The sequence below is a fragment of the Pelodiscus sinensis genome, chromosome 4, assembly GCF_049634645.1.
Source record: "Pelodiscus sinensis isolate JC-2024 chromosome 4, ASM4963464v1, whole genome shotgun sequence".
Classification (NCBI taxonomy): domain Eukaryota; kingdom Metazoa; phylum Chordata; order Testudines; family Trionychidae; genus Pelodiscus; species Pelodiscus sinensis.
The window spans coordinates 128,884,244-128,908,037 of NC_134714.1; the positions used below are offsets into that span (position 1 = coordinate 128,884,244).

The window sequence follows — 23,794 nt, forward strand, 5'->3', positions numbered from 1 at the left end:
GCAGCACCCTGCAGCTGCATGATGGGAAAAGCCCCCCCCCCTCCCCCCGCATCCGCTCCCATAACTTCGGGCTGAGCTAGAGGGACGGAGCCGCCCCACCCCGCCTGGAGCAGCCCCCCGGCCCTAGGGGAGCGGTTCCCACGGACAGCCCCCGCCCAGGTAAGCGGGACCCTGCTTCCCAGCCAGGGGATCGGGCTCTGCGGGATCCCGGCCGGGCTGGGGCAGGCGCGCCCACGCGGGACAGAGGCGTGGGGCAGGGCCGGCTCTAGCCCCACGCAGACTAAGCACTGCCTTAGGGCCTCAGCAGCGCCAGGGCGCCCGTGGGTATTACCCTCCCCCACCGTTGGGGCCTCGTGGGACACGCTGTCTGATTGTGGAGCCCTTCACAAGGGGCCTCTGATTTGGGGAGGTTACCCCCCTGTGGTTTGTGAAAATAAAACAGCCAGTGGTTTAGGAGATGGGTAAGGGGGGGGACCCCTAAATATTCCTGCTGGCCCAGGGACAGTGGAAGGGATGGGAGAGCACTCGCCCTGTGCAAGACCTGGCATGTGTGACTGAAAGCCTGTGGGCCAGGTAGAGAGTGATTATGGGCTGTTCCATATATCCCAAAAAATAAGTGTACTTAGAGTCAAAGGGGCCCACTATTAAATATTTTTAAGCAAAGCCCAAGGTTGGATAGTGCTAGTACAGTTGCAAACACACCATTAAGCCTTCTTTTAACCCCCTTTACAGTTATACAAAAGTAAAGGAAAAACAGTTAAAGATTTGACATAGCGCACCAAGGCTTTTGTTTTAACAATTTTTTTTGTCTTTTAACCCGGAGAGCTAACCTCTCGGTTGACAGGCTTTTCCACGGTAACAGCTGCTACTTGGGGGCAAGAGAGAAAGTTAAGAAAGGACAGGTTAGAATTGTTGGTAGTGACCTTTTGATTTTTGCTATTTAAGAGACCAAGCAAGACACACAGCAGGGGACAGAAAAGGACAGCAGAGCTCCAATGTGCACCCTCTGTCCGTAATGTAGCGGACTTACTTGCAGTTTCACTGTTGGAAAGATCCATATTGCTCATCACATGGTCTGATCAATCACACCAAGACTCAACAAACTTGAGTTAGCCGTGGGCTGCTTAGGGCATTGCTGGTAGCTACCTTTTTGGTCAGAGATTTACAGCGGTATTTATTTATTTAAAATTTTTTTTTACCTGGCCTCTCTATTTAAAATATTCGAGGCGGCTTACAAAATGGGAGAACATAAAACCTGTTAACACACCTCGAGAGGGGGGACACATACCCCTAAACACCAATAAAAGCACGGTAAAAGGGTGGCCTTAGCTTGGTGCCGGAACAGTGCCAACGTTGGCGCCAAGTGAATGTCCCGGGGAGAGACTTCCATAGCCATGGGGCAAAGGCTGCATATACTGCAGACATGTATACAGCCTTGACTGGTTAGTTTAATAAGAGCCTAGCATACAGGGGAAAGGCAGGCAGCTAGGGAAGAGAGGAAATATCACAAGGAAGGGGAACACCGCACGGGGTGGGGGACACTCTCATATCCCAGGCCGTGTTTGGGACTTAACCAGGGTAGGTGGAGATGTTCTCTGGGCCCCTTTTTCACATGAGTTTGGTCAGAACAGCTCTTGGGTTCAGGAGAACAAAGGCCCAGTGATGTTACAGTGGATTCTGGGGTCCCAGGAGACAGTGTGGCCAGACAGGCACAGGGGTAAACTTCCTCCTTCCTGATCTATTTGCCTGCATTCCCTTTTATGCTAATTTCCCCTCTTTTTTTTTAAAGGTCCCCTTGCCATGTATGCACACCCCATCTTCCTTTTGGGGTGGATCTTCAGTGTGGAGGGGGGACCCAGGTGACAGTCCTCATGCTAGAGAGCACGTAGCTGCCAGATTAGAGTCAACATGGCACCACTTGAGTTCAGAGCTGCCTCACCTAACGCAGGGAGTCAGGGCAGCTGCCTCAGGGTACAAGTCTGTATGCCTGATGGCCACAATTAGGGACCACACTGCAGGGGGCAGCTGGGATGAGGGATCCAGGTTCTCCATGAAGCCAGGTTCTGAACATCATCAGGGTCTCTGGGCTTGTGGGAGCAGGTAGCTCCCTGGGATTCTGTTAGCAACACATCTCCAGTCTGGATCACTGACTCCCACAATCCAGTGCTAAAGCCTCCACCAAGCCACCTTCCTCCCCAGGGCTCAATCTAAAATGAAGCTAGGCTGCCCCCTTTTATACTAAAGCAGCAGTTGGAGCATGCCCAGCACAGTCTGAGGGGCGGGACTTCCTTCATCCACACTGTTGGGCTAACCCATTCTTGTGGGCATGCACACCCTGTTGCAAAAAGAGAGGGGTGGATGGAATAGCCCATTGCTTCATTATATTGTTCCACCAGTAGGCCCAATATCTGACACACCGATTTGGGTTCATTGACTTCTGGTCACAGTTCTGAATTATACCAGTAGGCCTTTTTGTTCAACTTTAGATTAATTCAGTCTTTTTCTCTCCCTTTTGCTCCCTTTCCCACACTCACAGATTGTCAGAGGTTACCGTAACACATTGTTAAACTTTGCTTTGCTTTTCTTAGTTAGGCTCACAATAATTGCTAGACCCCAATTGTTCTGAGAGAGAAAGAGAGAGAGAGAGCGTGTGTGTGTGTGTGTCAGACAGACAGACAGACAGACGGAGCATACACTCAGGCCTTCGGGCGGTTATCTTGCCACACTCCTGTGAGCCTGGGCAGTGGTAGAGGTAGGGAAACTGAGGCACGGTGAAACTAAGGCCTGCTCTACCCTCCCGAGATTTACTGGCACAGCTGTAACCACAGACGGCTTTTCTGACAAGGAAGGCTGGGTCCACGCTAGGAGAACAGGAATGTTAGCAAACGTGAGACTCAGTCCTAGGGGTGACTCGGCTGTTGGGTTGTTTAAGGGGAGCTAGCAGGGTGGGCTCAGTGCTCCTATCCCTCGGTATCATGGCACGGCCCCTCACTGTCGGTGTTTGCCTTGCCCTCAGGAGCTGCAGGAGAAGCCCCTTTTCTCAAGTAGCAGCATCACCAGCTCCAGGAGCTCGCTCACGTGGGGTCGAAAACCAGGCCCAGGGGGGACGAAGCCGGAGGCTGGATGCTTCCAAGCAGGGGCATGAATGAGACAGAAAGGCCTGGGGTCCGGGCTCATCCCCTGCTGGGACAAGGAGAGCCCTGGTGAGCAGCAATGGCTGCCAAACCGGGGCCAGAGGGGGCCCTGGACCTGCAGTTTCAGATCCAGGTGGAGCAGGCACGGTGCCCGGCTGAGCTGCTGGAGACGCAGGCCTCCGCTGGGCCCGAGCCAGACGTGGGGTTGGAGCGGCCGGGCGCGCTGCCCGTTGTGGTGCAGTCCGGCACCATCGGGGAGCTGCTGAGGTGGGTGGCGCCGCAGCAGGCCCGGGACGTGTCGCAGAAGGAGATGCTACAGCACTGGGAGGACGTCTGGCAGGGGGTGCTGCAAGCCCTGAGCCTCCTCCCGGAGGTGGGGCCGGCTCCGGCCTGCGCCCTCAGGCAGGGAGAGCCAGCGTTCCCTGAGGCCAGCGAGCCACCGACGGGCCTGGAGCAGGCTGGGATCCAGCTGAAGGAGGCGGCGGCACCGTGCCAAGAGGAGCAGCTGTCTGACACGCCTGCCCGGGGGAAGCCCTCTCCAGCACCGACGCCGGGAGCCCTGCAGCTGCCACAGCTGGCGCCAGAGGATGACATTGAGGCCTATCTGGCCACCTTTGAACATATGGCTAAGGCCTGCCAGTGGCCGCGAGGGGAGTGGCCAAGCCGGCTGGAGCCGTACCTCACCGGGAAAGCCCTGCTGGCCTTTGGCAGCCTAGACCTCTCGGAGACCAGTGACTATGGGAAGGTGAAGGCCACTATCCTGCGTCGCTACGGCATCCGCCTGGAGACGCGGCGCCGGCGCTTCAGGGAGTTCCGCTACCAGGAGGCCGACGGTCCCCGGGCGGCTCTCAGCCGCCTCCAGGAGCTCTGCCATCGCTGGCTGGAGCCGCACAGCCGCACCAAGGAGCAGATCCTGGAGCTGCTGATCCTGGAGCAATTCCTGACCATCCTGCCGGAGGAAATGCAGAGATGGGTCTGGGAGCGTGGCCCTGAGACCTGTGCCCAGGCGGTGGCCCTGGCAGAGGGGTTCCAGCTGGGGCAGCCAGAGGCCGATTGGCTGGGGCTACAGGTGAGCGCGTTTAATTCTGCTTACGTCAGTGGGGGAGCAGGGTGGGAAGGGGAGATAAAGCCTGGAAGCCACAAGGGATGCAGGGTTCCTGCTTGTGTCCCTGCAAAGTCTTGGGTGCCCGACATGAAACAACCAGGCCCTGGGAGTTGAGGAGCCGGGCAGTTCAGCTGCATTACCTTTAGCACGTCCCTCTTGGAAACCAGGCCCCGCCCGTCTCTGGACAGCTGCAGTCGTGCTCCATGTCAGCGGGGGGCATCTGAGAACTTGTGCACTCATGCGTAGAGCGCCGCGTGGGACAGAGCATAGCTGGTGAGAGCTGCCGGCGCTGCCGACTGGAGGAGCCTGAGGGAGTGAATCCCCCTCCCCTGGCCTCTCAGCAAGGCGCTAAACTGCCCCGAGGGAGAGCGGAGGACGATCTGCTGTCATGCAAAGCCCCTCTTGCTTTAGAGACATCTCGGCGCCCTGTCCTGCCGAGCTGTGACGGGTACGTCACTCCTGTGTCATGCAGGGCGCAGACCTGCCCCGAAATAACCCCTAGGGCACAGCCTGGAGAGACACATCCCGTCTCGCTTGGAAGATGGTCCGTGATGGAGAATCCAGCTCTCATCCCCTAGCGGTGGCAGGAGCCGTGGGGGAAGTGGAGCACACTGCACCTGTGCACTCGCTCCACTTCCCCGCGTCCTGCCGCCACACGGGGTGGGGGGGAGGCTCATGACGACTGCCCCAGCACAGCACCAGGCCCTCCGGTGACCCCGAAACTCAGGGGACGGGGTGCCATGGGGAGAGGAGGCGGGATGATGGTGGGAAGGGGCGGGGCTTCATTCTGGTAACGGACAGCCCTCCCCCAGCCTGCAAGGAGTCCTGGGCTATATGGCTCAATCGCTCTCCGGTTACAAATATACACGTTATTTCCAGTCTGAATTGTCTAGCTTCACCTTCCAGCCATTGGGGCATCTGTCCTCCGCTAGACTGAAGAGCCCATTACTAAATATCACTTCCCTATGGGTACGTCTACCCTGCACCGCTATTTGGGGATACCAGAGGTATCATAGAATCATAGAATCATAGAATAATAGGACTGGAAGGGACCTCGAGAGGTCATCGAGTCCAGCCCCCCGCCCTCAAGGCAGGATCAAGCTCCGTCTACACCATCCCTGACAGATGTCTATCTAACCTGTTCTTAAATATCTCCAGAGAGGGAGATTCCACCACCTCCCTTGGCAATTTATTCCAATATTTGACCACCCTGACAGTTAGGAATTTTTTCCTAATGTCCAATCTAAACCTCCCCTGCTGCACTTTAAGCCCATTACTCCTTGTCCTGTCCTCAGAAACCAAGAGGAACAAATTTTCTCCTTCCTCCTTGTGACACCCTTTTAGATATTTGAAAACCGCTATCATGTCCCCCCTTAATCTTCTTTTTTCCAAACTAAACAAGCCCAGTTCATGAAGCCTGGCTTCATAGGTCATGTTCTCTAAGCCTTTAATCATTCTTGTCGCTCTTCTCTGTACCCTTTCCAATTTCTCCACATCTTTCTTGAAATGTGGCGCCCAGAACTGGACACAGTACTCCAGCTGAGGCCTAACTAGTGCAGAGTAGAGCGGCAGAATGACTTCACGAGTTTTGCTTACAACACACCTGTTGATACAACCTAGAATCATATTTGCTTTTTTTGCAACAGCATCACACTGTTGGCTCATATTCAACTTGTGGTCCACTATGACCCCTAGATCCCTTTCCGCCATGCTCCTTCCTAGACAGTCGCTTCCCATCTTGTATGTATGGAACTGATTGTTCCTTCCTAAGTGGAGCACTTTGCATTTCTCTTTATTAAACCTCATCCTGTTTACCTCTGACCATTTCTCTAACTTGCTAAGGTCATTTTGAATTATGTCCCTATCCTCCAAAGAAGTCACAACCCCACCCAGTTTGGTATCATCCGCAAACTTAATAAGCGTACTCTCTATCCCAATATCTACATCATTGATGAAGATATTGAACAGTACGGGTCCCAAAACAGACCCTTGAGGAACTCCACTTGTTATCCCTTTCCAGCAGGATTTAGAACCATTAACAACAACTCTCTGACTACGGTTATCCAGCCAATTATGCACCCACCTTATCGTGGCCCTATCTAAGTTATATTTGCCTAGTTTATCAATAAGAATATCATGCGAGACGGTATCAAATGCCTTACTAAAGTCTAGGTATATGACATCCACCGCTTCTCCCTTATCCACAAGGCTCGTTATCTTATCAAAGAAAGCTATCAGATTAGTTTGGCATGACTTGTTCTTCACAAACCCATGCTGACTATTCCCTATCACTTTATTACCTTCCAAGTGTTTGCATATGATTCCCTTAATTACCTGCTCCATTATCTTCCCTGGGACAGACGTTAAACTGACCGGTCTGTAGTTTCCTGGGTTGTTCTTATTCCCCTTTTTATAGATGGGCACAATATTTGCCCTTTTCCAGTCATCTGGAATCTCCCCTGTCTGCCATGATTTTTCAAAGATCATAGCTAAAGGCTCAGATACCTCCTCTATCAGCTCCTTGAGTATCCTGGGATGCATTTCATCAGGACCTGATGACTTGCTGACATCTAACTTTCCTACGTGATTTTTAACTTGTTCTTTGTGTATCCTATCTTCTAAACTTACCCTCTCTCTGCTTGTATTCACTACGTTAGGCACACCTCCAGACTTCTCGGTGAAGACCGAAACAAAGAAGTCATTGAGCATCTCCGCCATTTCCAAGTTCCCTGTTACTGCTTCTCCCTCCTCACTAAGCAGTGGGCCTACCCTGTCCTTGGTCTTCCTCTTGCTTTTAATGTATTTATAAAAGGTCTTCTTGTTTCCCTTTATGCCTGTAGCTAGTTTGATCTCATTTTGTGCCTTTTCCTTTCTAATCTTGCCCCTGCATTCCCGTGTTGCTTGCCTATATTCCTCCTTTGTTAGTTGTCCTAGTTTCCATTTTTTATATGACTCCTTTTTTATTTTGAGATCGTGCAAGATCTCCTTGTTAAGCCAAGCTGGTCTTTTGCCATATTTTCTATCTTTCCTACACAGCGGAATTGTTTGCTTTTGGGCCCTTAACAACGTCCCTTTGAAATACTTCCAACTCTCCTCAGTTGTTTTTCCCTTCAGTCTTGCTTCCCATGGGACCTTACCTACAAGTTCTCTGAGCTTATCAAAATCTGCCTTCCTGAAATCCATTACCTCAATTGTGCTGGTCTCCCTTCTACCTTTCCTTAAGATCATGAACTCTATTATTTCGTGATCACTGTCCCCTATACTGTCTTCCACTTTCAAGTTCTCAACTAGTTCCTCCCTATTTGTTAAAACCAAATCCAGAACAGCTTCTCCTCTGGTAGCTTTTTCAACCTTCTGAAACAGAAAGTTGTCTCCAATGCAGTCCAGAAACTTATTGGATAGCCTGTGCCTCGCTGTGTTAGTTTCCCAACATATGTCTGGATAGTTGAAGTCCCCCATCACCACCAAATCTTGGGCTTTGGATAGTTTTGTTAATTGTTTATTTATCCCGAAATAGCTATCCCACCTCTACACAAGCCACCTGTTATTTCAAAATATTTTTCAAAATAACGGCCATGCCATCCGGGTAAAACCTCGTCGCACGAGGAATAAGGGATGGCTTGAGATAGGGCAGTATTTCGAAATTTGGCACTGTGCACACACCAAATTTCAAAATAAGCTATTTCGTAGTGCAAATGGCGTCTTATTTTGAGGTTAGGGTGCTGTGTAGACGCACCCTGTGTGGATACGTACAGGCCTTGATCAAGTCACCCCTTAACCTTCTCTTCGTTAAGCTAAATAGATTGAGCTCCTGGAGTCTAACACTAAGATGGGTTTAGTGAGTCTTTAATCAATCCTGCATCATCTCTAAATCCACTGCAATCTCTCAACGTCCTTTTTGAATTGTGGGCACCAGAACTGGATCACCGTGTATCAGTGACCTGCCCCCCTTCGTTATTTGCCACTCCCCGGCTGTGTCTAGACTGGCAAGTTTTTCCGCAAAATCAGATGATTTTGCGGAAAAACTTGCCAGCTGTCTACACTGGCCGCTTGAATTTCCAGAAAAGCACTGACGATTTCATGTAAAATCATCAGTGCTTTTCCAGAAATACTATGCTGCTCCCGTTCGGGCAAAAGTCTTTTTCCGAAAGACTTTGCGCAAAAGGGCCAGTGTAGACAGCACAGTATTGTTTTCCACAAAAAAACCCCGATCGCGAAAATGGCGATCGGGGCTTTTTTGCGGAAAACCGCGTCTAGATTGGCCATGGACGCTTTTCCGCAAAAAGTGTTTTTGCGGAAAAGCATCCTGCCAATCTAGACGCGCTTTTCCGAAAATGCTTTTAACGGAAAACTTTTCCGTTAAAAGCATTTCCGGAAAATCATGCCAATCTAGATGTAGCCCTTGGCTGTGTCTACACTACACCCCTTTTGCGGAAAAGGGATGCAGATTAGACAAGTGGCAATTGCAAATGCAGCGGGAATTTAAATTTTCCCCGTTTCATTTGCATAAACATGGCTGCCGCTTTTTTCCGGCTCGGGGCTTTGCCGGAAAAAAGCGCCAGTCTAGACGGGGATCTTTCAGAAAATAAAGCCTTTTCCAAAAGGTCCCTTATTCCTCTTAAAATCAGGAATATGGGATCTTTCGGAAAAGGCTTTATTTTCCAAAAGATCCCCGTCTAGACTGGCGCTTTTTTCCGGCAAAGCCCCGAGCTGGAAAAAAGCGGCAGCCATGTTTATACAAATGAAGTGGGGAAAATTTAAATCCCCGCTGCATTTGCAATTGTGACTTGTCTAATCTGCATCTCTTTTCCGGAAAAGGGGTGCAGTGTAGACACAGCCCTCGTGTTTAGTCTGGTTTTGGTCCCTTTCATGTGAGCCATGTTAATTTTATATCATGCTGGTTCTGTAATCAAAATGTGTAGTACCAAGTTGAATACCTTACACAATCTAAGTATATTATGTCAACACAATTACCTTTGTCAGTCAAACCTGTAATCCCCTAAAAAAAAATTAGTTCATTTGATTGGACCTATTTTCCATAAACCCATGTTTCATGGCATTCATTACTTTACCCTGCTTTATGTATTTGTTAATTGAGTCCTGTGTCTGTCCCTCTGTTATCTTGACCTGATGTCAGGCTGACATGCCAATAATTATTCCGGTCGTCCCATTTACCAGTTTTATAAATTGGTACATACGCTTTCTTCCAGTTTTCTGGAACTTCCTAAGTGCTCCAAGACGTATTGAATAGCAATACTAATGGGCCAGCAAGCTCCTAGGCCAGCTCTTTTAAAACTCTTGGATGCACATTATATGGGCCTGCTGATTGACAAATGTCTGACTTCAGTAGCTTCTGTTTAACACCTTCCAGAGACAAGGAGTGGAAGAGTGTTATATTCATGATACGGTGAGACAAAACCCAATACAAAACAGAAATATGTGCTGAACACTTCGGTCTTTTTTAGAATATTATCGAGAAGTTTACCACTTCCAGCTAGTGATGGACCAGTAGCCTTGTCAGTATTCTAACCCCACCCAGGGCTGAGGGCACACTTTGCTGGGCCTCCCAGAAGGGGTGGGGCCTTGGGCGGAAGGGGTGGGGCTAGAATTAGCTCCCCCTCCCTAGCCCTTCAGCACCGCTGGTGTGCACTACCTAGGGTTGCCAGGTGTCCGGTATTGAACCAAACAGCCCAGTATTTCCATCTTCCGTCCTGTAAAAAAATTGGGAAATTTAAAATGTCCAGTATTTTCTGTTTTTCCCGAGGACACGCAACACAGCTTGCACTGGCTGGGGTAGAGGGAGGGGGGACCGCGGCCCGGGAATTAAAAGAGCCGTGACTGCATTTTGGCCCTGGTCTTTGTTGTTGTGGGTTTTTTTTTAAAAACCCTCAACAACTTTTCCGGGGAGGGGGGGCGGTTTTTGGGGGGGTTTTTTTTGCTCAACAGAATTTTTTCCCCAGTGTTTTTTGGGGGAGTTCGGTATTTTTTGTGAAAGCATCTGGCAACCCTAGGGGCTGCAGCGATGGTTTAAAGGGCCCGGGGATCCAGCTGCTACCTCTGTCAAGGCAGTGGCAGGAGCAGCTGGGAGCCCCAGGCCTTTATAAATCACCAGGCCCCAGGCAGCCCTGCCTCCACCATGCTCACCCACGTTCTGCAGGTCCTGTTTCCTCAACACGTGGCCCTGACCTGCCTCTGCGCCTGATCCCCTGACTTCAGGGATTGGCCCTGGAACAGCTGGCTCAGGGAGGGAGGGAGGACTGGCAGAGGTGGGGAGTGGTGATTGGTCCGCACCACAAGCAGTGGTGAGCAGGGCATAGCCCTGGAGTGGCCTGTGCTGAGGAAGATGCATTTGTGGTTGCAGGTGCCGGTGCAGTTCGAGGACGTGGCTGTGACTCTGACGGAGGCCGAGTGGGAGCTGTTGGATGAGGAGAAGAAGCAGCTGTACCGGGACACCATGTACGAGAATTACCGGAGCGTCAGCGCGCTAGGTGAGTGGGGCGCTTGTCCAAACAGCCTGCCCGCTGCGGAAGCGCTGGGCAGAACGATCCAGGAAATCGTCCATCTTTTCTTCCACGGAGCTCTGTTTTCTGTAGGAAACTTTCCAAGTTGTTCAACAAAACCCAAACTGAAACTCCAAGGCTTTGTTTTCCTCCTTTTCCCCTCCTCTTTCTGTTTTTCCCCATCCTTGCCTCTCTCCTCTTCCTCCCTCCTTCTACTGTTTAGCTGCTGGGGGGACAAGGAAAAGCTGGAGAGAAAACAAAAACCTCAAAACTTTTTTGTTGGAAAAAAATGGATTTTTTTTCACGTACAAATAAAGTCTCATTTTTATCCAAAGATGATGCAGAAGAAAAAAAACTTGATCCTCCCCTTCCCCTGACTGGCTGTGAGCAGATCTGGACAGAAAATGAAGGTTTTCTCTAGGGTTGCTAGATGGTTTAACCAAAAATACCCAACCTCCCCCCGCTATCCACCCCCCTGCAAAAAAAACAAAACAACAACAAAACAAAAAAACAACAGAAAATTCTGTTGAGAAAAAAAAAAAGAGGGGAGACCAAAGTTGTTGAGCAAAAAATAAAAAATAATATTTAAAAAAAACCCAGTATGACCCCTTTAAAAAATGCTTTTGAGGCTTTTTGGCTCTAACAGCCTGCCGGCGGCTGTCCATTATCTTGTCTCCCTGCTCCGGGCCGGACAGCTCCCCTGTGGAACCCGGTAAGCACCTGGGATTTTCTGAAATATTTTACTGGACAGGAGGCGAAAATACCAGACTGTCTGGGTCAATACCGGACACCTGGCAACCCTAGTTTTCTCCCCCTCCCCGTCTATCTGTATAGATCTCATGTCTCTTGACATGCACTGCATTGTGGGCGCAGCACTGCAATTGGCTTTTGAGAGAAACAGAACATCTATTTGTTGTGTGTCTGTACAGCACCTAGCGCAGTGAAGGCCTGCTCCATTACTGGGGCTCCTACGTTGCTGTGCTAACACACATACAAAATGAATAAAAAGCCACGGCACACCCAGGGGAGTCTATGTCCTGTGCCGCATTGCTCTCAGTGACCTGTCATGAAATAACGTAAAAACAATAGAAAGATGAAAATAAAATACGTATGTTTTGCATTTTTCCTACATTTCTTTACCAGAAAAGGTTTCATTTTGAAAATGGTCTGATTTAGTGAAAAAGTGTGTTGAGCTGAAATGGCATTTTCCAAAGGAAACTTTCCTTTGCAGATTCCACCTCCTCTCTCCCTCCCGCCCAGCCAGCTCAGTGCAGGAAGCCAAAAAGTGTGGTCAGAATTAAGGAGGTTATCGTGTAACTGACTCATTGAATAGTCCATGCATTTTTGCACTGATTAGTCGATAGGGCGGTGCTGCCCCTTTGAAGCGCCTCTGCGGAATCCCCAGCTGACCCCGGGCTCCAAGCGGCGCTGCTGCTTTGAAATGCCACCTACGCATTCAAAGTGAGAGCGCCACACAGAGCAGCTGACCCCGGCTCCGTGCGGCGCTGCCACTCTGAAGTAACCTCCTTGTCTCCACCCCCTCGCTGCCTCTATCTGATAGAGGCAGCAAGGTGAGGGGGAGAAATGACTAGTCGACTATCCAATAAGCATTTGCTTGTGGGACAGTCAACTAGTCGACTAGACCTTAACATCCCTAGTCAGAATGGGCCCTGCTGGCCTTCAGACCTGTGACTCCACCCCAGGGATCCCAGCCTAGCCCCTGGAGGACACGCACACGCACGGCCGGATAGAGCTATCCCGGCCATTGGGCGGTTCGGGGCAGCCACCACGGGCCCTGTGCTTTCGTGGTCCCTGGAGAATTGCCGGGGGCGGGAGAGAGGCTGGCACCCCGCACTGACCATGGCGGTGGGAAGTGGAGTGACCCAGCCCAGCCTGCTCCCTTCTGCCATCTCCCAGCTGGGTCGCTCCGCTCCCCCAAGCAATGTGACTGGCAGCTGGGCTGGGGGGCCGGGGCCGAGTCACGCCACTTCCTGTCGCCATGGTGAGTGCGGGGAGGAGGGGGGTGACCACTGCACCCAGTGCCAGCCTCCCCCCCCACCTCCCACTAACCTCCCAGGTTGCATCGCTTGGGACAGGAGGTTTTGGGGAAGGCGGGCAGTGGGGGCAGGAGGGGCGGAGCAGAGGTAGGAAGGAGTGGGGCCAGGGCGCAGGGGGGACAGTGTTGCTGCCAGTATTCTCTGCCTGTTTGAGCTGGCGGGGGTGAAGGGCGGGGCTCCTGCTTTTGCCTGTCTTGTGGGTCCAGTGTTGTCACCGTTGGCCTGTGCCTACCCCTCTCCCATGGGCCAGCCCACTTCCCCCTCAGGCCCCCCTTTGTAGCAGGCCTCACTGACCGCACACTGATGGCTTCTTTCTTTTCTCCCCCTCCTGGGCAGGTTTTCCAGTGCACAAACCCGCCCTGATCTCTCAGCTGGAGCGCGGGGAGGTGCCGTGCGTCCCAGATCCCCCAGCCCCGGCGGAGCACAAGCGCCAAAGGGACATCCCAGCAGGTAAGGGATGGAACAGCCAGCTCAGAAAGTAAAAGCCTGGGACCCCAGCCCTCGCTCCCATGGCATCAGCCCCTCTCTGCCGCAGGCAGAGCTCAGCCGTGCAGCCAGGAGCTCCTGCAGCCCTGCCCCACAGACAGATCCACTGAGCCGACAGAACCACAATTTCCTGGTTCCCCAAGACGTGCTCTGAGCAATTTGGGCTCTGCCACAGACTCCCTGTGTGACACTGGGCAAGTCACTTAGCCCTCGGTGTGTCACTTCCCAGCTGTATGCTGGGGATAACAGTCCCGCCACTGGCCATGGCGGTTCTGAACTAAAGAGGTGCCTGGAAGCACTGGAAAACCTGGCTCCCAAGCAACCAGCCTGTACTCCCAGGGCCTGGACTCCCAGGGTCTCCTGACTCCCTGGCACCCACCCGGACAGGCAGCCGGGAACCCCTGGCAGCATGTTTCAGATGTTCCTGCAGCTCGGTGTGGCCCAAACAAAGTGTTGCAGAGGGTCAGGTTGTGGAAAAACTTAGATTTTTTTTGTCCCAATTTGGGACAAATTTCTTACCAAAAGCTCAGACATTGTTGTGAAATTTGAATTCCACTCGCCAGCCAGTGTGAGTTGGGCTCCCTCTGCTGGCTCCCCCCCCCCCCCGGCCTGCGGCCCGGCTCACCCCCCACTTCTTTCTTGGTCCCCGCAGGCGCCGGGAGGGTGCAGCACACTGAGGAGCTGGCTGTGCTGCGTCGCAGGGAGGCGGAAGGGCCTGTCGAAGCGACTGCATTGCCAAGGGTCTTCCCAAGATTGCCCAAGAGGAGAGCACCACAGAGCCCAGGTCGGAAGAGAAAGAAACCCTTTCTGGGGGCTGACGTGCCAGCAGCTCTCTCCTGGGGTGGGAAACAGCAGCTCCCCACCTGTTCTGTGCGCAGGGACGAGCCGCCCCCTGCCCTACGCAGGGACGAGCCGCCCCCTGCCCTACGCAGGGACGAGCCGCCCCCTGCCCTACGCAGGGACGAGCCGCCCCCTGCCCTACGCAGGGAACAGCTGATGCCTCCTGTGAATGGGGAACAGCTGCCTCCTGTCCTGAAGAGGGAACAACCCAGCCCTCCTGTGAATGGGGAACAGCCGCCCCCTGTCCTGAAGAGGGAACAACCCAGCCCTCCTGTGTGTGGGGAACAGCAGCCCCACCTGCCTTCCCTGGCTCAGTCCTGCAGCAAGGAGCCAGCAGGAAGAGCTGCCCCTCCCCGCAAGAGGCCGCCCGCGTGCCAAAAGGCCAACCCGTGCCCGGTGTGCGGCCAGGTCTTCAAGCAGAGCTCGGACCTGCTGCGGCACCAGCGCATCCACACGGGCGAGAAGCCGTTCTGCTGCCCGGTGTGCGAGAAGCGCTTCCGGCTGCAGTCCAACCTGATCGTGCACCAGCGCACGCACACCGGGGAGCGGCCCTACCAGTGCGCGGAGTGCGGGCGCGCCTTCTCGCAGAGCTCCAACCTCCTCACCCACAGCAAGATCCACCTGGGCCAGAAGCCCTACTCCTGCTTCGAGTGCGGCAAGAGCTTCCACCACAGCTCCAACCTCATCATCCACCAGCGCACCCACACCGGCGAGCGGCCCTACACCTGCACCGTCTGCGCCAAGTCCTTCGGCGACCGCTCCACCCTGGCCCAGCACCGGCGCATCCACACGGGCGAGCGCCCCTACGCCTGCGCCGCGTGCGGCAAGAGCTTCAGCCAGGCCTCCCACCTCATCAAGCACCGGCGCACCCACGCCAACTCCGCCCCCGGGAAAGCGCCAGCTGCTGCCGTGGCGAGGACCCCCCTTGTAAATGGGGCAGCCGCGGGGGAGGCAAGAGCAGCCCAGACAGACACACTGACCGTGGACAAGTTGGGGGCAGCCATCAAAGGCGGGCAGGCCACGGAGAAGGGGAAGGGTGCGCTGAAAACCACACCCACGGCGGGGGAGGAGAATGCAGCCCTGGAAGCTGCCCCTGGCGTGCGGAAAGGCAGAGCCACCCAGAAAGAGGGGTCGGAGGCGGGGGAGGAAAGAGCAGCGCCCAAGGTTGCTTTGGCCACAAGGGGGAGAGCCACCCCCAAGCGAGGGGCAGCAACAGAGGCCGCCGGGAAGGAAAGGGTGACCCCCACTGCTGGGCTGGGTGAGTGGAGAGCTGCCCCCATAAGCAGGCTGAGTGCAGGAGAGGGCAGAGCTGCCGCCAAAGACATGGCAGCCAGGAGGGTGCGGGGAGCCAGTCTGAGAGAGGCACAGGTGGTGGGGCAGGACAAAGCAGCAACAAAACACACATCAGCTTTGGAGAAGGGGAGAATGGCCCCCAAACATGCACTGGCTACGGGGAAGGGGCAAGACAGCCTCAAACACGCACAAGGGACAGGGAAGGGGAGAGACAGCCCCAAACACGCACAAGGGACAGGGAAGGGGAGAGACAGCCCCAAACACACACAGGCCCCTGGGAAGGGGAGAGACAGCCCCGAACACGCACAGGGGACAGGGAAGGGGAGAGACAGCCCCGAACACACACAGGCCCCTGGGAAGGGGAGAGACAGCCCCGAACACACGCAGGCCACTGGGAAGGGGAGAGACAGCCCCGAACTCACACAGGCCCCTGGGAAGGGGAGAGAGAGCCCCGAACACGCACAGGTGACAGGGCAAGGGAGAGAGAGCCCCGAACACACACAGGCGACAGGGCAAGGGAGAGAGAGCCCCGAACACACACAGGCGACAGGGCAAGGGAGAGACAGCTCCGAACACACGCAGGCCACGGGGAAAGGGAAAGCCAGACACAAACACGCAGCAGCCACAAGGAAGGGGAGAGACATCCCGAAACACACAGGGAAGAGCAGAGCTGGCCCCAAACCTGTGCTGGCCACAGGGAAAGGGAACGCTGGCCCCAGACACGTACCAGGCACACAGAAGCGCAGACTCCCTGGGAGCTCTCTAATGTTGCTGCGGGACAGAGGCAGGGAGGGCTCCCGTGGGGACCAGTCTGTGAGGAGCCTCGTCATTGCACAGTAGGGTCAGGGCTGGCTCCTTGGACATGCATTCAGCTGGGATTGCACTGACTGGGTGCGAAGGCCAGGACTGTAACGGTTTAAAAGAGAACTAGATAAGTTCATGGAGGTTAAGCCCATTAATGGCCATGAGCCAGGATGGGTAAGGAGCAGTGTCCCTAGCCTCTGTGTGTCAGAGGGTGGAGATGGATGACAGGAGAGAGATGGCTTGAGGGTTCCCTGTTCGGTTCACTCCCTCGGGGGCACCTGGCATTAACCACTGTCGGCAGACAGGATGCTGGGCTGGACGGACCTTGGGTCTGGCCCAATATGGCCGTTCTTATGTGAAACCCATCAATGTGCAGGAGGGAAGAAATGCCAATACCATAAGCTCTCAGGCAGCAGCAGAGATACACTTACGACTCAGAGAGGAAGGGCAGCACGCAGGCACATGTCCCCCACCCCGGGCCCAGGGCTGGTAGAGCACGTGGCCGGCCCTTCAGCTGCACAATTGACTGTCCGCGGAGAGGCTGAAATCTTGGCAGGCGACAGGAATGGGATGAACTTGAAATGCTCCGATCAGACCCTGCAAAGAGGGAGTTTAAAAGGAACCCTAGACATTTCCCTCTGCGTGGAATTGAAAGAAGGAGAGGAAAGGTTCCAGTGTGCCCGAGTCTCATGATTGCAGAGTTTCTCTTAAAAACCTCAGCTCTGATTTTATATAAGAAAAAAATTCTGTGTCTAGCTCCAGTGATGGGAGAGAGAAAAATTGAGGAACCTCAAACCCTATTGCGGGACGGTGAATCCCTCCCTGTTAATTTATTTTATTAAATCTCATGATTTTAAAACTGAGTTTGACGGGGGGCTCTGATTCCATTTTTCTTTGAAGGCTGGGGGCTTTTTGGAGGAGGGGGGCAGTTTAAATGCACAACACATGTATCATCCAGTGTCCATTGCAAGCCACATGCTGCACCCCAGGGGAGCCGTGAGGAGAGACAGACTAGAAGTAACAGCACCGCTGCTGGGCCGTGTGATGTAGTGGGAGGGCTGTCTGCTCTGTCACCCAGGGTTCCCCTGCACTGTGATGTGTGATTGCCACTGACTCACCCACATGTGGATTGGCCCAGACACCTAGGCCCAAAGTAAGCAGTTAGCAAAGCTCTTCCCAGGAGGAGAGACGGACACCTGGCTGGGGGGCAGGATCTGGGAGCGAGGCAGTTTCTAGGAAACATGAAGGGAACAGACTAAGCTGAGGGGGTAATGGACCCCCTAGCCCCACAGATCTAAGACTGCCTGGCCCTGACTCCGGTAACCACATCACATCTGTGCTGTATCCTGGAGAAGCAATAAACGCTTTCTGTTCTACTGGCTGGCAGTCTGTTCTTGCTGCTACGGGGGTGCAGGATCAGGGGAACCCCGACGCGCCATCACAGGCCGTATATGAACTCTGCAATCTTACACCCACAGAATGGTGGCGGGTGGGAGTTTCCCGTGGCAATTTGTTTTACCCTCCTTTCCTAGTATTGGAAAAATTGCACTTAAGCTCAGATTTCATAGAGGAGACCAGATTTCATGGTCCATGACATTTTTTAGTGGCCCTGAAGTTAGTAAGGCCACAGATCTCTTCTGCCATATGTCTGAGAGAGATATCCTTCTAAATGGTAAAAGCTAAAAAGACCGCCAAATTCGGTGGACAGCTTCCTCTTCTAGCTCAAAGCAAGGGCAGGGTTTGGTTGTGCCAGGACAATGGGATATGCCTGGAATGGGATTGCTGCTCATAAAACCATACAGAAAAGAGACAGAATCACCAGGCAGGTGAAAGGGGTTTGCTGGGGGTGCCCCCCACAATCCAGCCCTGAGCTTCCCACCTAACCTCCCATTTCCCAGGCACCCTTTGAGGGGGAGGGGACTGAACCCCCCCCCTCCCCCCGCAATTTCTATAGGATCATTGCTGGCTGTTCCCCTTCACCAGGGAGTGAGGGGAAACCTAGAACACTAGAACTGGAAGGGACCTCGAGAGGTCATCGAGTCCAGTCCCTGCCCTCACAGCAGGACCAAGCACCATCTAGATCATCCCTGATAGATGTCTGTCTAACCTGCTCTTCAATAACTCCAGTGGTGGAGATTCCACAACCTCCCTGGGCAATTTATTCCAGTGTTTAACCACCCTGACAGTTCGGAACTTTTTCCTAATGTCCAACCTAAACCTCCCTTGCTGCAATTTAAGCCCATTGCTTCTTGTCCTATTCTCAGAGGCCAAAGAGAACAATTCCCCCCCCCCTCCCTGTGACACCCTTTTAGATACCTGAAAACCGCTATCATGTCCCTGCTCAGTCTTCTCCTTTCCAAACTAAACAAGTCCAGTTCTTTCAGTCTTCCCTCATAGGTCATGGTTTCTAGACCTTCTCCAATTTCTCTATATCTTTCTTGAAAAGTGGTGCCCAGAACTGGACACAATACTCCAACTAAGGCCTAATCAGCGTAGAGTAGAGCGGAAGAATGACTTCTGTCTTGCTCACAACACCCCTGTTAATACCTCCCAGAATCATGTTTGCTTTTTTTGTAACAGTGTCACACTGCTGACTCATATTTAGCTTGTAGTCCACTATGACCCCTAGATCCCTTTCTGCAGTATCCTTCCTAGACAGTCACTTCCCATTCTGTACGTGTGAAATGGATTGTTCCTTCCTAAGTGGAGCACTTTGCATTTGTCCTTCTTAAGCTTCATCCTATTTACCTCAGACCATTTCTCCAGTTTGTCCAGATCATTTTGAATTATGATCCTGTCTTCCAAAGCACTCGCAACCCCTCCCAGCTTCATATCATCTGCAAACTTAATAAGTGCACTCTCTATGCCATCATCGAAATCAGTGTTTCTTAAACTGTGTTCTGTGGCAGTCGGAGGTGTGCTGCGGAGAACAACACAGTTCAAAATGGCCACCCATAAAGGGGCAGGCGACCTTTTTTTTTTTTTTTTTTTTTTCTCAATAACTTCCCCCCACCTTTTTTTTTTCTCCTCAACAAAAAATCCTTGGTGCTTGTCATAAAAAAAAATTATTGTTTGGTGTTTCTCGGTCTTAAAAAGTTTAAGAAACACTGATCTAAATCATTGATGAAGATATTGAACAGAACCAGTCCCAAAACAGACCCCTGCAGAGTCCCACGTGTTATGCCCTTCCACCATGAATATGCACAGTTTGCTCCATTCCAGCTTGCAGCACGCACACTGGCTGGGGAGCACAGGGGGCAGATGAACCTGGACTTACTCCAGCTCAGGGACATGCATCTCTCCCCTGGCTGTGCCCATTGGAGCTGCAGAGGCCATGGGGAGGCACTTCTCACCCGGGCCCAAGCTGCTGCAGTGAGAGAGGGCTGGGGTTGTCCTCTCCTTGGGGCAGCCTCCCCCCAGCCCTCATAGCCAGCCAGAGCGTGCAGCATGGTGCTCCAGCAGTGATTCAAAGGGCCTCGGGTTCTGGGTGCCACTGCTGCTGCAGTAGCAGTGGTCAAGAACCGTGGGCCCCTTTGAATCTCGTGGCCCTGGGGCAACTTCCCCTTTGCCCTCCCTGTCTATGGGCATGGTGACATGATATTGCTACTCTGACTTCTGCAGTGCTGGTGGCAGCGCTGCCTTTTGGAGCTGGGCACCTGGCCAGCAGCTGCTGCTCTCTGCTCTGCCTTCAGAGCTGAGCAGCTGGAGAGAAGCAGCTGCCAGCTGGGCACTGGCAGGAGGGAGAGGGGGAGAAAGATAAATGACTACAGGCATGAAGAAAGCAGCATAAGAAACAAGTTGGAGAATCTCCTGGGTTAGGGCTCAGCCAGTAAACCTAGGGTTAAAATCATTAATAACTGTTGACTTAGTTCACACCATTGTTGAGCATAAAGGCCAACAGGCACTGGACATCGGTCCCTTTTTAAACAGAATGATCTAGTTCAGTTAACAGCCTCCTTTTACCTAGCTTGCACCTTAATTTGCCTATAAAATAATTAAATAGTTAGGAACCAAAGGCACTTACTCTGAATGTTCATGTTGTCCTATGTAAAACTTAAATGATATTAACACATGCTTTATTCATTTAGGAGACCTAAAAGAAAAATTGCAAGAAATGAGTCTGGATATTTTAACATTGATGACTGAGGACCTATAATAATACCCTGGACTTCCATGTGGTGGGTAGCAGGGGCTACTACATTTTGTTTTTATTATATATTGCTTTGTTTTTATTAGAGGCTTCAGTGAGTCTTCAATGCTTCCTTAGAAGAATGATTCCTGTGTTAAACCAAAACATTCTACATTGTTCATTTCCTTTATCTTGGCCACAATGGGGGGGGGTGTCTCGTTATACAGGCAGTCCCCAAGTTACGCGGATCCGACTTACGTCAGATCCGCAGTTACGAACGGGGCCCTCCCTCTCCCTGGTCTCCAGCAGATCAGGGAGAGCACGCGTCTGGGCTATCCGCTGCCCGCATGTTCCGCCGCTTTGCTCCCTGTCCCCCTGGTCTGCAGACCAGGGGGACGGGGAGGAAAGCAGAGCAAAGCCACGGAGCCCGAGGGCAGCAGGACAGCCACGGCGCGTCTGGGCTGTCCCGCTGCCCCCGTGCTCCGCGGCTTTGCTCCGGACGCCTGTGGTACAGCAGCTGGGGCGCTGCCGGTTGGTCCCGTAGCGCCGCTCTGGGCGCTACTGGACCAACCCGGCAGCACCCCAGCTTCTCTGCCCCTGGCGTCCCCAAGTCAGCCGCTGCTGAAACTGACCAGTGGCTGACTACAGGAAGCCCCTGCCCCGGGCTTCCTGGAATCAGCCGCTGATCAGTTTCAGCAGCAGCTGACTTGGGGATGCCTGGGGTTCTTAAGTTGAATCTGTATGTAAGTCAGAACTGGCGGTCAGTTTCAGCAGCCGCTGAATCTGGACGCCAGTTCCGACTTACATACAGATTCAACTTAAGAACAAACCTACAGTCCCTATCTTGTACGTAACCCGGGGACTGCCTGTAACTGACTGGGTATCCACAACCAAACTGTGACCTTGCTTTAAATGAGAAGAGGAAGCTACATACCAAATTTGTTTGGGAGGAGTTCTTGAACAAACGGACTCGTAGAAAGACAGACACACTCATATATATGTAGAGAGAGGGGCAGACAGACAGAGTATTCCTTTTTGCAAAATCTCAATATTTACCCCATTTCTCCTTTACACAAAAAGTCATTCTTTTCTTGTGGACCTGGCTGCTTGACTGGCCAGTGGTATGCCTGGTACCCCAAAGGACGGTCTTCCCTTCCTTCTGTTATAAGGTTCGTCAGCTACAACGAAAGCAGAAATAATGCACCAGATGTGTAAGAAGCAAAACAAAGAGGAACAAAAGCAAAGCAAAAGAGGAAGCCTCGTCTTCATGCCTCAGTACCCCTGCCGTTCCATGTCAGGGAACAGCAAGGAAAACCGCAACTTCACAAGAGCCACCGCTGGGGTAGGTTTAGCCACAATGGACTGCATTTGTTTACTGAAACAGACCTTTCTAGTTCTAATTTTTCACCCCATTAATGAACATTGTGTGTGCAACACTGCCTGGGGTGGGCGGGGGGTTGAATATTATTTTCTGCACGGTCCCCTCCCCTTCGCCCATGAAGTTCTATTTTTGGAGAATCAAACGATCCTGCTTCGCTCACAACTCACACTGCAGAATGCACCGCGGGAGTCAAAGCAAACGGGGCCTGTAAATGCACACCAAGCGGCACACATGCATAGCCTCAGGAACATAACTGGCCGTGTTTATAAATGTACAGCAAGCACTGCCTCCATTCGTAACAACTTCTATAGCACCAGGCCCAGAGAATGGGTCAGAACAGACTGCTACTCTGGCTGACTGTTAAAATGCTCCTCCCTCAACCACATAGGATAGGCTTTTGCAACAGCCCTTGTGTCTGGCTGTTCACAGTCAACAGACAGCCACTTGGAACAGCTTTCCCCCTTTGCCTCACAGGGCACAACAGGCAGCTATAACCACTGGGGGATTTTTTTCACTGAGCTCCAATCTAGTGAGCAAACACCGGCAGAGACCCTTCAACCTACCAAAAATCATTCCGCACCCGCTGAGCTGGTAACAGAATCTTTCCCTAAGTGGTGCCAAGGTAGCCAGGGAACAGCTTCATGTGCCACAGGCGCCAGGGACAGGACTCTCCGCTGGCATTTCATTACCCCCAATGGCAATCTGCCAGTCAGGAAAGAACGGTGCCTCGTGCAGCTTTTCGAGCCGCCCTGCATTCTCAAATAGGAGAGCATCAGGGCAGCAGCCCATAGGGATAGCAGTGACACATTCCTGCTGAATCCCTTGTGCTGACCGACTGGCACCTTAACAACCTAAAGAAACAGGTTTTAACAGATTAAAAGTGAACAAAACCAGTTAACAGTGCACAGACAGAAAGGAAACGTATCTAACTGGCATTTATTCCACCCCAGAGCGTGCACTCCTCTGGATTCAGAGTCCAAGACACTTGCTGGCATGGGCGCACTTGAAGGGCTGCAGCTGGAATGGAGACAGTGCTGGGCAGGTTCTGTGTGTTAGTCCAAGGTGAGCAACCAGCTGCAAAATCCCTCTGCCAAATGCCAGCAGCTCTGGTTCCCTGGGCAGATCACTCTGCCTCTCATTACACCCAGAGTCAGTTTGTCTTTTGTGCTCCGTCCCAGGCAGCACTTTTCCAAACAGCCCAGTTACTCACAGTCACCTCCTGTGCAGGGTTATGTAGGCCCCTCTCAGCCACAGGCACAGCCAGAGTCTTTCCGCTCTAGGGACAATCGGCAGCCTCTGAAGCAGCCTGCTAGATACAAGTCCCACAGGTTGCCAGTCACAGGCTCTAGCTGCAGTACATCTCCTGGACTGGAAAAGATTCCTCCATAGCAGCCTGGCTCCTCTCTCCCAACATGGAGACTCCTCACCCTCTGTCTGTATAGCCTGGAAGAGACACCGTTCCTCCTTTTTCCCAAGGGCTCATGGGAGTTGTAGTCTCAGGGTTAGATTGCAGCACAAAGGATCCTCCAGTACAGTGTTTCTCAAACTGTGCTCCGTGGAGCCCCAGGGCTCTGCGAGGTTGACAAATGGGAAACTTCAATAGGTACAACACATACAATCAGTGGCCCGCTGGAGCTCCGCATAAATGTGTACGCATGTAAAGAGCTCCGGAGCCCGAAAAGTTTGAGAACCGCTATTCCAGTAAAAGTCAGAGGCCTCTTTAGTAAGGGGACTACACAAGCTTCCAGAATCCAGTCACCACTCACTTCTCCGCTGTCAATGCAGCTCTCGTTCTGGCATCCCTGTGAGAGAGGGCTGGGGCGAGTTGAGCACATAAATTGAGGAAAGTGGCCTTTTGCATTCGAAAGTTTTGCTGCCGTCGCTCAACATCCAAAACCTGCATTACAAAGTGATCCCACCATCACTGTTTGTTCCTAGGGCCCTGAAGCTGTGCTCCACTATCCGCAACTACCCCATGGATGCCACCACAGACTTGAATTGTTTTTATTTTATTTTGCTTTCGTTCTGTCCTCCAAGAAATTGTCACATCACTTGTGGTTGTACT

The 23,794-nt window shown here is 52.6% G+C and overlaps 1 protein-coding gene and 1 long non-coding RNA gene across 3 annotated transcripts; one reads left to right on the forward strand and one right to left on the reverse strand.

Annotated features, from left to right (window-relative positions):
* The first annotated feature begins 28 nt into the window (after positions 1-28).
* LOC102461253 (uncharacterized) lies at positions 29-17,459 on the forward strand. The gene is made up of 5 exons (XM_075928882.1): positions 29-159; positions 3,017-4,203; positions 10,601-10,727; positions 13,133-13,246; positions 13,935-17,459. Exons 2-5 carry the CDS (start codon positions 3,214-3,216, stop codon positions 16,253-16,255), a joined length of 3,552 nt encoding a protein of 1,183 aa, XP_075784997.1. The 5' UTR covers positions 29-159; positions 3,017-3,213; the 3' UTR covers positions 16,256-17,459.
* Positions 17,460-19,231: 1,772 nt separating this feature from the next.
* On the reverse strand, positions 19,232-23,727 carry LOC142829382 (uncharacterized). Of its 2 annotated transcripts, XR_012903767.1 has the most exons (3): positions 22,940-23,727; positions 21,405-21,526; positions 19,232-20,312 (listed from the first exon to the last, which is right to left on the reverse strand). It is a non-coding gene; the product is annotated as an uncharacterized LOC142829382 (long non-coding RNA). The 2 variants fall into 2 exon arrangements; XR_012903766.1 differs by lacking the exon at positions 19,232-20,312 and having other exon boundaries at positions 21,377-21,526.
* Between the last annotated feature and the right edge of the window lie 67 nt (positions 23,728-23,794).